The sequence below is a fragment of the Eretmochelys imbricata genome, chromosome 6 (assembly GCF_965152235.1).
Source record: "Eretmochelys imbricata isolate rEreImb1 chromosome 6, rEreImb1.hap1, whole genome shotgun sequence".
Lineage (NCBI taxonomy): Eukaryota > Metazoa > Chordata > Testudines > Cheloniidae > Eretmochelys > Eretmochelys imbricata.
Window position 1 is genome coordinate 22,172,027 of NC_135577.1, and position 14,181 is coordinate 22,186,207.

Below are 14,181 nucleotides of genomic sequence, written 5' to 3' on the forward strand. Positions count from 1 at the left end.
TTTGTGTGTTGTCATAAATCATGAGCAACACTTCCGTGGCTTGTCACTATAATCAGAAATGAGAGATGAATGAGATGTTCTGTTTTGTTTAACTTGTTTTAGGGTCACAAATATTATTTCATGCCATGTGACTTCACTGTCCCTAATGCCACAGAGTGACTAACTTTGCTTTGGATCACTGTGCTGCCAGTGGAACATTGGACCAACCTTGTCTTTGGTTTATCTGGGTCTTCCTCTGTGTGACAACTCTTTTGTGTGTCAGACCCATTCCTAGGTCTCTACCCTAGTTAGTTTCACTCTGCAGCTTCTGCTAGACCACAGGAGCAGACCTCTGCTGTAGCTGAGTGCTCTTAGAAAGAGGAGGTGAGGCTCTTTTCTGCATAGCCACCTACCCCTCTCTCCTGCCCATCACAATGAAACTGACTAGGACTGCATCAGTTTCTTGCTTCTATTTGTTGGCATCAAACCACCACAAGTGTGAAATTTCTCTGCAGGGGAGTTTGAGTGCAATTTAAAACATTTGGGATGCTTGACCTACTATCAAATGCCAAATGGTAAATTCCTGAAAGCCAGAATGTTCAAACTTGCATAAATACCTGAATTAATTCTCTTCTGTGTTGAAATGGACATAATTTGGGTACAGCAGAAATCTAGATACTTTAGTTAGAGAATCATAGAAATGTAGGGCTGGAGTGGGCTTCAGGAGGTTATCTAGTCCATCCCCCTTTACTGAGACAGGACAAAATATACCTAGACCATCCCTGACAGGTATTTTGTCTGACCTGTTCTTAAAAATCTCCAATGATAGAAATTCCACCACCTCCCTTAGTAACTTATTCTAGTACTTAATTATCCTTATAATTAGAAATTTTTTCCTGCTATCTAATCTAACCTAACCTAATTTCCTTTGCTACATATTAAGTTCATTACTTCTCGTCCTACCTGCATTACATCCACTGCCAGTGCCTTGATGCTGAGTTGGGTTTCTTGATTGGATTCACTATCTATCTTTGGGCCTGTAATAGTTATTAACACCTATGTGCAAGTCCTAAAAATCACGTTTATTATATCTACTGCTGGGTCCATAAAAAAAGGCTTACTAACACTGATAATCCATGACTGAGCAGCAATTTTTATGTAGTGTGAATTCAGTTGCAACAGAAGAATTGTAAGCTGTTTTTGATGTGATTTGTAATACTTTATCTTGGAGACCTCTCTACTACCTATGTTTTCTGTGTAATGTTAGGGCTATTTGAAGTTAAAGTGTTATCTTCCCAGCTGTGATTTGCCTTCATAAACAATCTCAGAGCCTTTTAGGTACTCTCTTTATCAATGGATGGATGCTTCATATTCAAGGCTGCTGGATTAGGGAGGTTAGTTCAAAAAATTAATAAACAAGTGAATTGAGGAATGACTGTCAAAATGTAGTAGAACCCTCATTTTTTTTCAGAGTAACTTGGCACTGAGCAGGGTTTCACTGGAACAGGAATTGTAGTTTGCACAACGTGTGACTTTCATTCTAGTTCACTATAAGTGGGTTTCACTGCACTTGTAACTCTTTAAGTCTTGAAATAAATCTTCACTTTGTCAGCTGACTTTTTTAATAGGGCTGGACTTGGGAGGCTGTTTACAGATAATCTTGGGTTACTCATTCTTCCTTTTTGCTTTGTAGTATATGAAGAAACTCCACATGCAAGAGAGGGCTGTGGAAGAAGTGAAACTTGCCATTAAGCCCTTTTACCAGAAGAGGGAGATTACCAAGGAGGAATACAAAGATATTCTCCGAAAAGCAGTACAAAAGGTAAAAAAAAAAAAGAAATGTTTACTTTTAAAACAGAAGGGGAACTGCACGGACAGTTAGGTGCCAAAGCTTGGATTACATTTATAAGCTCTTGTAGTTACATGCTGTAACAGAGTGGCAGATTCTAGAACTCTACATGGGATCTTGCAGAGCTTCGACATAAGAACTAGGTGTTTTAGGCAGTGCTGATAGCATCACCTATTATTAAAGTTCTCTGACACTTCCCGTTTTAATACCCTGTTTTTCGGTTGCTAATAACTTTGCCAAGCTTTAACTGGTTGGGCTGATATTTTCCATGTTGGGGTTCTGCCTCAGGCTGAATTGTCTTTGGAAAATTTCAGCCAAAACAGTCTCATTTCCAAGACTGAGCTAGGGAAGTATACGTTGTTTTTCTCCTGCTAAATTCTGTGACCTTTTCTTGGAACAGCACATGTCCCCAAGCTTTGGAGCAGGGACTTGACATTTGGCAGGAGGTGGCCTTTTCGTCAAAGATGTGCCTTTTGCCATCCCCCTGAAAATCTGCCCAAGTTGTAAGACTTTGAAAAATCGCGGTTCACACGTACTTGGGCTTCTTTAGTTTTAGCTTCTAAAATTGAAGAAGATTCTCAATTCATTGAGCTCATTTGAGCTTCTCTGAGTGCTGACCAGGCTGCGCATGCACCATCCCCACAGCTCAGCTGAGCATGTTCCCTCCAGCCCAGAACTCCAGGGGAAAAGCCAGACTTTCCTTGAAATAGTTGATCCCCACTGCTCTGGGGTGGGCTGGGCATTGACAGTGAGAGCAGGGAGTTTCTCTCTCCTGCACTCTCCCTGACCTCTCCCTGCTGGCATCCATGTAACTTGGAGGAAGCATTTGATTCAAATGCAGAGGGAATAAAAACTGGCCTGGGGGAGAGCAAGGTTGGATTCAGGCTTAGTGTCAGACTGGGAGGGGATGGGTAGGGGAGAAAAACTGGCACGGGCTGGGAAGAGACTGAGATTGGGAGCTGCAAGGGAGGATAGGCTGAGACTGGTTGGGCAAGGAGGCAGATTCAAAACCAGAGGGAGAGAGACTAGAACTAGGAGCTAATGAAGGAAATGGAGGGGTGGCGAACAAGAGCTGGGGGTGGAACATTGATACTGGATGAGGAGACTGGGCTGGCTGACTGGGCAAGGAGCCAGGGATGGGGTAGGCAAAGGGAGGCTGAAATTGAATGAGGAGAATGACTGTGAGTAGGAGTCAGTGAGGAGGAAGCAGGAGAGAGTGGACGAGGAACTGGGAGAGGGAGAGACTGGCAGTGCGTGGGAGAGGTTGGGATTTAAGGAGCCTGGAGGGGGTTATTAGAACCAATGGGGCAAGCAGACTGGGGACTGAGGAGTGGAACTGGAGATTGGGGAAACAAGGCGAATGGTACTGGGATAAGGAGCCAAGGGTATGGAAGAAACGGAACTGGGATAGGGATGGAGACAGGGCAGAAGGGATCAAGCTTGGGAAACGGGCAAAATATTCTGTGCCTACTAGATGATACTCACCTCCTGATTCTAGAATAGAATTAGAGATTCTTGAGTCTCGCCATTCCTCTGCTGTTAGCAAATATCCATGAATCCTGTTGGCACAGTATGTGTCTCATCCTATTCTAAATGCTGGTCCCTATAGAGGGTGACAACTTACTACTGTCAGGTAGTCTATTAGGTCTGTGCAGTTGATGTAAAGGTTTTAACCCTGCTGTTGACCCACAGGGGTGTGTACATGATGCCATGTAATTGAATTTCTGTACTTTCAATTTGCTTTGTTGAAAAACCTAGGAAATTACACACAGACTACATTTTAAAAAAACATTAAGGTTGGAGAGTCAAGTACTCGGTTAGGAAATGCCAGAATTCAGGTTGCTTGTGCAACTTGAATTCAGCCCTCTTGTGTGTATTCATTATGATGCAGTCTTTAATTACATGATCATGCAGTACAGTGCTCAGTTCTTGAGCAGCTTTTAATATTTTGTTTTATGCTCACTGTTCTGTGTGTGGCTTTAGGCCTTTTTTGTTGCTCGCTAATCAAATTCTTCAAAGACACAATTATTATTTTCCTCATGGGCTTTTCTATGGCATTCATCACAATAGTATCCAAGTGCTTCACAAATATTATTTTCATAATACTTCTGTGGTGGTGGTGAGTGGCATTATCCCCATTTTGCAGATTGGCCTCTCATGCCACAGTTGCCTAAAGAAATCCACTATTTTGAGTGCCCAATTTGAGACACGTAGAGCTGATTTTTCAGAGTTCTTAGCCTTATAGAGCACTTCATATATTCAAAACACAGCTCCTGGTGACTTCATGCTCAGCACTTCTGCAAGTCAGCCACTCAGAAATTAAGGAACACGTAATTATTGATCACCTGTGAAAAGTTTCGTATAGGTGACTTGCCCAGCATTACATAGAAACTCTGTGGCAGAGGCAGGGATTGAATCCAATTCTCTAAGGTAGCATTCAACTGCCTTAACTATGAGATTGCCCTTCCTCTTCCTGCAATCTCCTGACTCCTCCATTGCACACATTCCAGCTTCTGCAACAGTTTAGGCTGGGGTCCTATAGACAACAGGCTGCTTCACTACGCAACCCTGATTCATCACTAGAGCAGATCCATCCTGTTCCCTGAATGAGGCAGGAAGCCTATGGAACATATAATATGTGGATCATGTGTTTAAGACCATATCAAATGCATAAACACAAGGGGGCTGAATTAAGGTTGCACAGGCAACCTGAATTCTGGCATTTCCTAACTTTTGAGTGTTTGACTTTGCAACTGTAAAACATTCTTTTAAATGTAGCTTTTAGTGTTGTTATTTTGGGTCATTCTGTCTCAGGATTTTGAATTCTGCATAGAGATGCACAGATTTTGCCAAGCCACTTGGACGTTATGTCCAATAAGCTTCATTGTAGGTACATAAGAGGAGTCAGTCTTTCTGAAATGATGAGAATCATGCTCCAGTGACAGAAATCCTCCAGGGAAAACCTCAGAGGAGCCCTTTCTGCGGCGCAAGCTTAGACTGACATCTGTGTTCTGTTATGTTTGAGTTACCAATAAAGCCAGCTAAAGCAGAGGTGGGCAAGCTTTTTGGGCCAAGGGCCACATCTGGGTGGGGAAATTGTATGCAGGGCTGGGGCAGGGGTTTGGGGTGCGGAGTGTGGGAGGGGGTGCGGTATGCAGGAACGGGCTCAGGGTAAGGGATTGGGGCAGAGGAGGGGTGCGGGGTGTATGATGGGGCTCAGGGAAGGGGGTTGGGGTGCAGGAGGGGTGCGGAGTGCAGGAGGGGGCTCAGGGAAGGGGGTTGGAGTGCAGGAGGGGTGCAGAGTGCAGGAGAGGGCTCAGGGCAGGGGTGCAGGAGAGGTGCGGGAGGGAGCTCAGGGCAGGGGGTTGAGGTGCAAGAAGTGTGTGGGGTGCGGCGGGGGCTCAGGGCACGGAGTTGGGGTGCAGGAGGGGTGCAAGGTGCAGGCGGAGCTTAGGGCAGGGAGTTGTGGGGGCAGGGGGGCAGGAGGGGTTCGGGCTCCGGCCTGGTGCCACTTATCTAAAGCGGCTCCGGGGCGGCAGCGGTGTGCACCGGGGCCAGGGCAGGCTCTGGGGGGGGACCACAGGGCTCCATGTGCTGCCCTTGCCACGCCTCCAGGGACCTCCTCCGAAGCTCCCATTGGCCACGGTTCCCTGTTCCCGGCCAATGGGAGCTGCGGGGGGCGGTGCCTGGAGGCAAGGGCAACGCACGGAGCCCTCAGCCCCCCCGCTGCTGCCATCGCCACAGGGACATGGTGCAGGCCGCTTCTGAGAGCGGCACTGGGCCTGCGGCACCCCGGGGGGCAATCCCGCGGGCCGGATCCAAAGACCTGAGGGGCCGGATCCGGTCCACGGGCCATAGTTTGCCCACCCCTGAGCTAAAGGATACACTTGGAGTTCACACAGTGCTATATGCTGTCTGCTCACATGTTAATTTTTTATGCTTTTTATCAGCTAGTGTTTCATATTACACAATGAATGCATAATTGGGAAAGCAGGTCTGAGGTACAAATGGTAGTTTGACATCTGTTTCTCACCCTTCTGGACACTTGTAACAATATTTATTAACTGAATGACCTGTTTTTTGCCCTGTAGATTTGTCATAGCAAAAGTGGAGAAATCAATCCCATGAAGGTGGCCAATCTGGTAAAGGCATATGTTGAGAAATACAAACATATGAGGAAACACAAGAAGACAGACACTGAAGAAGATCTGCATGAAATGGAGAATTGAAGTAAGATCCATCATGAGGCAAATTGGGGTTATCCTGGCCAAGGACATTATTCTGGAGGGAATAAATAGTCTGCAGTTGCATCTCATTGGAAAGAAGACATAAAGAAGCTGGGTATAATAGGATTTATCTGCCAATGAAGCTTGAATTGTTTTCCACGTGGGAATAGAATTTCTTGTCTTGAATGAACTCCCGTTGTAGATCCAAATGACAGAAATCAAATGCTCCCAAACCAGCAGCATAGTTCAGCGGAGACTTAGAAAATATTAAAACTTTGGGGGCTCTCAAGTTGCTACAGTTTTTAGGGTTTACTTTGATCACATTTTTGGTCTGTGCACCTGTCTTGCTAACAGTTTAAAACTGGACACCATTTTTATATTCAGAACATAAAGAGAGAGACTGTTTCCATTGTGTTATTTATCAAACTATGGATTGTCTTTAAAAACTTCTCATACGTTGATTTAATACTTGAAATGTGGTATTTTTAGCCTGGTCGATGGTGAGTGAAACTTTGACTCGCTCTCAGTCGTACAGGAGTTGCAAAAGTGAGCTAACCTTTATAAATTGTCTTCAGAAACCACTGCTCAAGATGTGGCATTTATTTACATTTTGTTGAGTATCTTGTTAATGAGAATCTTAAATTTTTTTTGAGGGGGGGGGCAGATTATGTTGCAATTTTGTAAATAACGTGCCGATGGTTGTTTTTGCGTTTTACTGAGCTGCCTTTCAGAGAAAACAAAGAGCAAAGATTGTGAATTTTCAGTAACAAGCTTGAGGAGTGAGAGGGAACGATGTACAAAGCAGAAATGTGAAAGAATTTATAAAGTTATTTTGAATGGTTTTAGCCATGCAGAAAGTGTCATTTATTTGTCCTTATCCTTGCATCTTACTCTTTCAGTAGCTATTCTGTACAAATCTCCACTCTTGGGTCTTAAATAGAGCCTGGGGTATCCTTTTAAGGCCTGGCCTACATCTAAATATTAGATTGACCCAGCTACATCACTCAGGGCTGTGAAACATTTCAAACCATCTGCAAAGTAGTTAGGTTTGCCTAACCCTTTGTGTGGCTATGGATAGTTTGACGGAAGAATTCTTCTGTTGACCTAGCGACCACCTCTTGGAGAGGTGGAATACCTATATTGATGGGAAGATCCCTTCCTTGGATATAGGAAGGATCTACTCTACAGCAGCACAGCTACACTGCTATAGCTGTTCCGCTGTAGTGTAAACATACCTCTAGTGTCGGGTGTGTAATTTCTTGAATTAACGTGTTACCTATTTTTAGGATTTCTGGTGCTCACATTATTGAGGTACAGCACATGTAATGAGTTCTGAACACCTCAGATTTCTTCATAATAGCAATGTTTGTCCCCAGGTACTGCAGAATCAGGCTGACACAAATCTTTTCCAAGACAGATGCCTAGAAAGTAATGGCTGATGAATGGTTTAGGTTGTTTTTTGGTGGGTTTAATATGCTGAACTGATCAGTATCCATGTTATTGTTTGGGAAGGGGAGGGAATTATATGTAAGGAAATTAAGGTGGAAACGATTAGGCTACAGATCAGGAAAGGGCTCTGTCATAAGAATTAGAATATAATATACATGACTGTAGGAAGCTGTGGAAGGTAGGTGTAGTAAAATTTAGAAGACTAATGCTTACCTAACCTCTTGGAGCACATTTGGATACACTGTGCCCTACTGATGGTGGGTTCATCTGCCAAGAACAAGGTGCCCTCTAGGTGATCTCATTATTTTTAATTAAATAGATAGATAAATCTGAGTGCGTTTTTTGTTTTTGGCCAAAGGGTTTAACTAAAGCTTCACATGTGACAGAACTTCCTTAGCCGCTCTTATATTGCCCTTCTGAATATCTTCAACTCTCTTATCTTTCCAGTATTTACCTTGGCTTTCTTTTCCCTCTGAGCTCTGTGGTTGGGTCATGATTCTGAGTTGCTACGTTACTATTTGATTTTAAAAAATGAGACACTCCAGGTAACACAGGGCTTTACAGTGTGTGTAAATAGCCTGGATTTGTGTGCATAATTGCTTGGCGTACAATACTCCAGCGGTTCTCAACCAAGGGTCCAGGGCCCCCTGAAGGGACCCTGAGCAGGTTTCAGGGGGTCCACCAAAATAAACCAAAGAGCAGGGCCGGTGTTGGACTTGTTGGGGCCCAGGGCAGAAAGCTGAAGCCCAATCCCTGCCACCCAGGGCTGAAGCGGAAGCCTGAGCAACTTAGCTTCACAGGGCTGCCTGTTGTGTCAGGCCATTCCCCTGCTTGCTACCCCCTAATGCTGGGCCTGGCTTTTAATCTACTGTATGTGCAGCAAAACTGTTGTGGCAAAGGTGGGCCATGGAACTTTTATGGCATGTTGGGGGGGCCTCAGAAAGAAAAGGCTGAAAGCCCCTGCAGTACGCTACCCTCTTACGCCTTCATTAGCCTTGGTAATCGGTATGTGTATGTAACTGGAAGCTGATTTTGGTTGACTGCAATAGTAGACCAATTAAATGGTTGAAATTTTCAAAGTTCCCCAAGGCATCTAGCCACACTACTTCCAATAATTTGAATGCAAATTGTGTGGCTGAACACCCTAGTTGGCTCTAAAAAAAAATCTCAGCCCATGTTTTTTAAGTTCACAGGCACTGCCACCAAGGTGGGGGAAAAGAGGGAGAAGTGGTCTTCTGTCCTCCTGCCCACTGCCCAAAAAATAGCAGCATTCGCTAGCTTGTAGATGATCCCGACAGCACAGCTGCAGGGCTCGGGCACAGCTCTCAGATCTGGTCTCCCTTTTATTTGTTTCAGCGCCACATGAAAGAGTGAACATTCTACTCATTTGAATCGGATATTGACCCATTATTTTAAAAAAAAAAAAAATCCCCAAACCCACAGCTCGTTGGGCACATTTTTATTCCCCTTGCTGCAAAGCCTTTATTTTGGTCCTATCGTTCAGGGCCATATGGAAGCAAAGGAACGTCTGGACAAGATGTTGAAGTGAGCTCTTGTTCTGAACTGGAGCTTGTAGAGTCAATCATCATGTTGGGTGCGTGTGTACTCTGTGTAACTACTTTTCTGATGAATTGACCACTAAAATGTTAACACTGGGGGTGCTGAGATGTACATATTGCTGCCAGACTTTCATAAAAAAAATGTGGACTTTTAAAACAACTTTTGACTGTTTCCTAATTTGTATTTTCTTGCAGCATCAGTCTTGAACTTGTCAAGAATTGTTCAAAGGGAAATGTGGTGGTGCTATATGTTAATAAAACCTATTACCAGACGTATTTATTACAATAATAGGTCTGAAATTCATCACCCCTTTATGTAGGGCCGTACCAAATTCATGGCCATGAAAAATGCATTGTGAAATCTGGTATTTCGTGTGCTCCTGTACTATACATATTTAATGGGGGAGACCAGCATTTCTCAAACTGGGGGTCCTGACCCAAAAGGGAGTTGTAGGGGGGTTGCAAGGTTATTTAAGAGGCTCGTAGTATTGCCACCCTTCTGCGCTGCCTTCAGAGCTGGGCAGCCAGAGAGCAACGGCTGTTGGCCGGATGCCCAGCTCTGAAGGCACCACCCTGCCAGCAGCAGCGCAGAAGTAAAGGTGGCAATACCATGCCATGCCACCCATAGTCCTGTGCTGCTGCCCTCAGACTGGGCAGCCAGAGAGTGGCGGCTGCTGACTGAGGGCCCAGCTCTGGCAGGCAGTGCAGAAGTCAGGGTGTCAATACCATACCAGGCCCTCCTTACTTCTGCGCTGCGGCTGGCGGCGGCCCTGCCTTCAGAGCTGGGCTCCCGGCCAGCAGCCGCCGCTCTCCAGCTGCTCAGCACTGAAGGCAGTGCCGCAGGTGGCAGCAGCGCAGAAGTAAGGGTAGCAGCACCGCAACATCCCCTACAATAACCTTGTGATGCCCTCCCCCCCCCACAACTTCTTTTTGAGTCAGGACTCCTACAGTTACAACACCCTGAAATTTCAGATTTAAATAGCTGAAATAATGAAATTTACGACTTTTAAATTCCTATGACCGTGAAATTGACCAAAATGGACCCTGAATTTGGTAGGGCCCAATTTATATGTGATATCACCTGTGGTAGGATTACATGGTAGAAGGAAAACACATCAAGGCATGCAGTCTGCATTTGCCATGCTCTCAGGTTACAAGATCACAAGTACACAGATATAGACTAGAACTGCTCTGCCATTGTTTGGAATAAACACTTGTTGAGATCAACTGCATGAAAAATATGTATAAAAGTACATAAAGTGTGTGAATTTGTCCTTCTTGTTATATTCAACATACCAGGAAATCTTATTTATTTAACTACGTCTGTGTTTACGTTGTTGCATGCTCTTTGACATGAACTCAGAACTGTCTCAACTGAATACTTCATAGATTAGGTAATTTAGTTCAATGGTACTTGGATATCTCATTATGTGGCTTAGAACAACCCTTTCCCTTACATCTGTCTGGTTTTAAAAGGAACACTGTCTAAAGAACCACTAACTCAGAGGTTCTCAAACTGTGGTCCATGGACCACAGTTCCCTCTAAGGTGCACTCCTGGGTGGCTGCCCATGAGAATGAAGGTCAGAATCCCTCCCAAAGGGGTGTGTATGTACGTGTGTTTTTGCCCCTCACTTTTAAAGTCCAGTTACCTTTTGAAATGCATTTTCCCTAATTAGTGGACCTGCGCAGGCGTGACTCCACTAATTAGGTGCTTGGACTGTGGAGAAGATGCACATGTAAGGTGAGGTGGTGAAAGGGGGGAAAGGGGGTAGGTGGGAGGGGGCAGTGGAGTGAGAAGAGGGGGTGGCAGGGCTGCGGCCGCCAGAGAAAGAGACGACTTTCCCCAGCTCCAGGGCTGCGGCTGCCAGGGAGAAACAGCCCTCCTTCCCAGCCTCAGCTCTGTGGGTGCTGTGGCGGGGGAGACAAGGCACATCCATTGCCTTAGAAAGGTAAGACTGCTGATATTAAAATATGAGTAGTGTGCTTTTATTTGTAGAACAAAAAAACTTTATTATTAAGGGTTTTTTTTTTTATATAGCACTTTTATCCAAAGCGCCGTAGAATAGTTAGCTAATGGTACAAACAACGCTTGGAAAGATCATTAAGTGGTCCGCTGACACCCTCGGCAATTTTCAAGTAGTCCGCAAAAAAAAAGTTTTAAGAACCACTGCACTAAGTGAATGAAGGTGTATAACACAATGCTGTTAAAGGCAAATGCTATTTTTAATGAGTCACCATTGGCCTGGCCTGGTACTGGAACTTCTTGACTGCCTTCAGCACGTCACGTGTATAGAGGCTTTTTGGGAGAAGGAATTCTAGAAACCAGATGGCAAGAGAGGGGAGCAGGAAAGGTTGATCTGCATTTTAACGAACAACATGGAATCTCTTTCACCATGAGACTCCATGTCTCCGTCCTCATGGTGGGAAGGAACTTTATCTAGGGGTGACCTTCAGGAAAATGCATTTCAAAAGGTAACTGGACTTTAAAAGTGAGGGGCAAAAACACCCGTACATACACACTCCTTTGGGAGGGATTCTGACCTGACAATCTGGTCAGCCGTGTTGCTGGGAATACATGGTAAGCATTTCACCTTGAACTAAGTCTAATTTAAGTTTTAGTTACTAGAGAACATTTTATCTTTTTCTCTTGTAACCATTTGTGACTTTAACGCCTTGTACTCACTTGAAATCTATCTCTTTGGAGTTAAACTTGTTTTATTCTTTAATCAAACTAATCCAGTGTTGTGTGTTAAACTGAATTGTTTGGTAAATCCAATTGAAATAGTGAGTTGTATATTAACCCCTTACAGGGGCAATGAACCTATAATATCTGAACTGTCAAGGAGAGGGCTGGACAGTGCCGAGCACATGTTTTTAGGGAAAATTCAGAACTAGGAGTGTGATGGGGTCAACCTGCAGGTAGGAACCAAGGCTGCTGGAAGCCAAAGCACGGCTAACAGGCTGCTGGGGTCAGAGTTGCTGGGCCAGGGCTGTTGCTGTACACAGACCTCAGGGTGTCACTGGCAGGCTGATTGTGAGTGACCCAAGTTGGGAGTTAAAATAGTAAAGCATTGTGAGACACCCAAGGTTGCAGGGTAGGTGGTGACACAACCCCTGACTCGTCTGGGTTGCACCCAGAATTGTGATATGTTCCCATCTTGGTATCAGCTGCAAACTTTATAAATGTACTCTCTCTGTCATCTTGCAAATCATTTATGAAGATATTGAACAGAACTGGACACAGGATAGATCCCTCCTGATATGCCTTTACAGTTGACTTTACGGCTTGAACCATTGATAACTACTCTCCGAGTACAATTTTCCAACCAGCTGTGCACCCATCTTATCGTAGGTTCTTCAAGGCTGTATTTCCCTAGTTCGTCTCACATGATATTCTCATAAGCATTGTCAAGCCTTACTAAGGTCAAGATATATCACATCTACTGCTCCCCCTCTACACACAAGGCTTGCAACCCTGTCAAAGAAGGATATTAGGCTGGTTTGACGTTATTTGTTCTTGGCAAATCCATGTTGACTGTTATTTATCACCTTATTATCTTCTAGGTGCTTACAAATTGATTATTTTACTCCATTATCTTTCCCAGTACTGAAATTAAGCTGCCTGGTCTAGAATTCCCTGAGTTGTCCTCATTCCCGTTTTTATAGATAAGTAGGTACTATATTTGCCCTCTGGGATCTCTCCCATCCTCCATGGATTCTCAAAGATAATTGCTAATGGCTGAGAGATCTTTTCAGCCAGTTCCTTTAAGTGTTCTAGGATGTATTTTTGTCAGGCCCTGCTGACTTGAAGATAGCTAACTTAACTTGTTCTTTCTCTATTTTAGCCTCAGATCCTACCCCATTTTGTTAGTCATCCAATCACTGTTAACCGTGTTGGTGAAAACTGAAACAAAAATGCATTTTGTCAAGTATCAGAAGGGTAGCCATGTTAGTCTGTATCCACAAAAACAACGAGGAGTCTGGTGGCACCTTAAAGACTTAACAGATTTATTTGGGCATAAACATCTGAAGAAGTGTTTTTTTACCCATGAAAGCTTGTGCCCAAATAAATGTTAGTCTTTAAGGTGCCACCGGACTCCTTGTTGTTTTAAAAAAGCATTTCACACTTCACCTATTGCTTCATTTTCTGTTGTCTTTTCCTCCTCCATTGAGTAACAGGCCTGTCCTGTCCTTGGTCTTCCTCTTGCTTCTAATGTATTTGTAAATGTTTTCTTATTGCACTTTTCTATCCCTAGCTAGTTTAATCTCATTTGATGCCTTGCTGGCTCTTGTTTAGATGTTTCGGCCCCTGCTGATCGTGGCTGATGAGTGGGTGGCCATTGTGAAGTTGAGGGCAGGTCCAGACAGTGCTTTGGCTTTAAAATGCTGTCCCTGCTGAGGGGGCCTCCGGGAAGAAAATCTTTGTCTATTTTACATGGTCTTGGAAATGCTTGTCGGATGTCAGTTGCATTCTTGGCACCTCTGCCTGACATCCACATGTGCTGAACCATGTATCCTTTTAACCATAGTGTCGAGAAGGCTTGTGGCTGGTCTGGACAGCATGGCTTGGGCATGATCTTAGAACTGGCATGTAGACCCTGAGCTCTTTGGGGTAGAAACTGTCTGTCTGCTATGGTTTGTACAGTAATTAGCGCAATCTTCGTTCCTGGTTGGTCCCTAGACACTACTGTGATAAGATTCCTAAGAATGGTCATCTGTCCCTGAGAATGTGATATACATTGATGTCAATTGCCCCTGAAGTTGGCTGGGGTGTGGGGATAACCAAGCCATCTGTCGTTAGTATGTTTACTGCTTTTCTATCGCGCAGCCACCCTGTCCTGCCTTTCAAAAGGCAGTTCGTTAGGAAAGGACAGCAGCCCCTTTGAGGAGCGAGGAGAAGCAAACTTATCAACACCTTTACCTGCTGTCCCTGCTAACTGGAGGCTGCTGGAAGCGGACAGCTGGGGTCCCAAGGGAATCTCTCCTTCTTACTGTGTGTACTAAAGAATACCCAGTTCCTTCTCACTGTGCCTTATGTAAGAAGGGTGATAAAGATATTTTGAAATCATCTTCTAGGGTGGAGGAGGGAGGGCTCAAAAGAACATTTCCACAGGAGGT

The 14,181-nt window shown here is 44.5% G+C and overlaps 2 protein-coding genes across 2 annotated transcripts in view; one reads left to right on the forward strand and one right to left on the reverse strand.

Moving 5' to 3' along the window:
- The window catches only part of PHRF1 (PHD and ring finger domains 1), a 45,183-nt gene extending 38,284 nt beyond the window's left edge, over nt 1-6,899 (forward strand). The window contains exons 17-18 of the mRNA XM_077818213.1: nt 1,673-1,801; nt 5,920-6,899. Of these exons, the coding sequence (XP_077674339.1) occupies nt 1,673-1,801; nt 5,920-6,057 (267 nt within the window). The 3' untranslated portion in view covers nt 6,058-6,899. The remainder of the gene's footprint in view (nt 1-1,672; nt 1,802-5,919) is intronic.
- Nucleotides 1-14,181, reverse strand: part of LOC144265548 (uncharacterized) — a 36,596-nt gene that overhangs the window by 14,737 nt on the left and 7,678 nt on the right. The gene's annotated exons all lie outside the window — the stretch shown is intronic.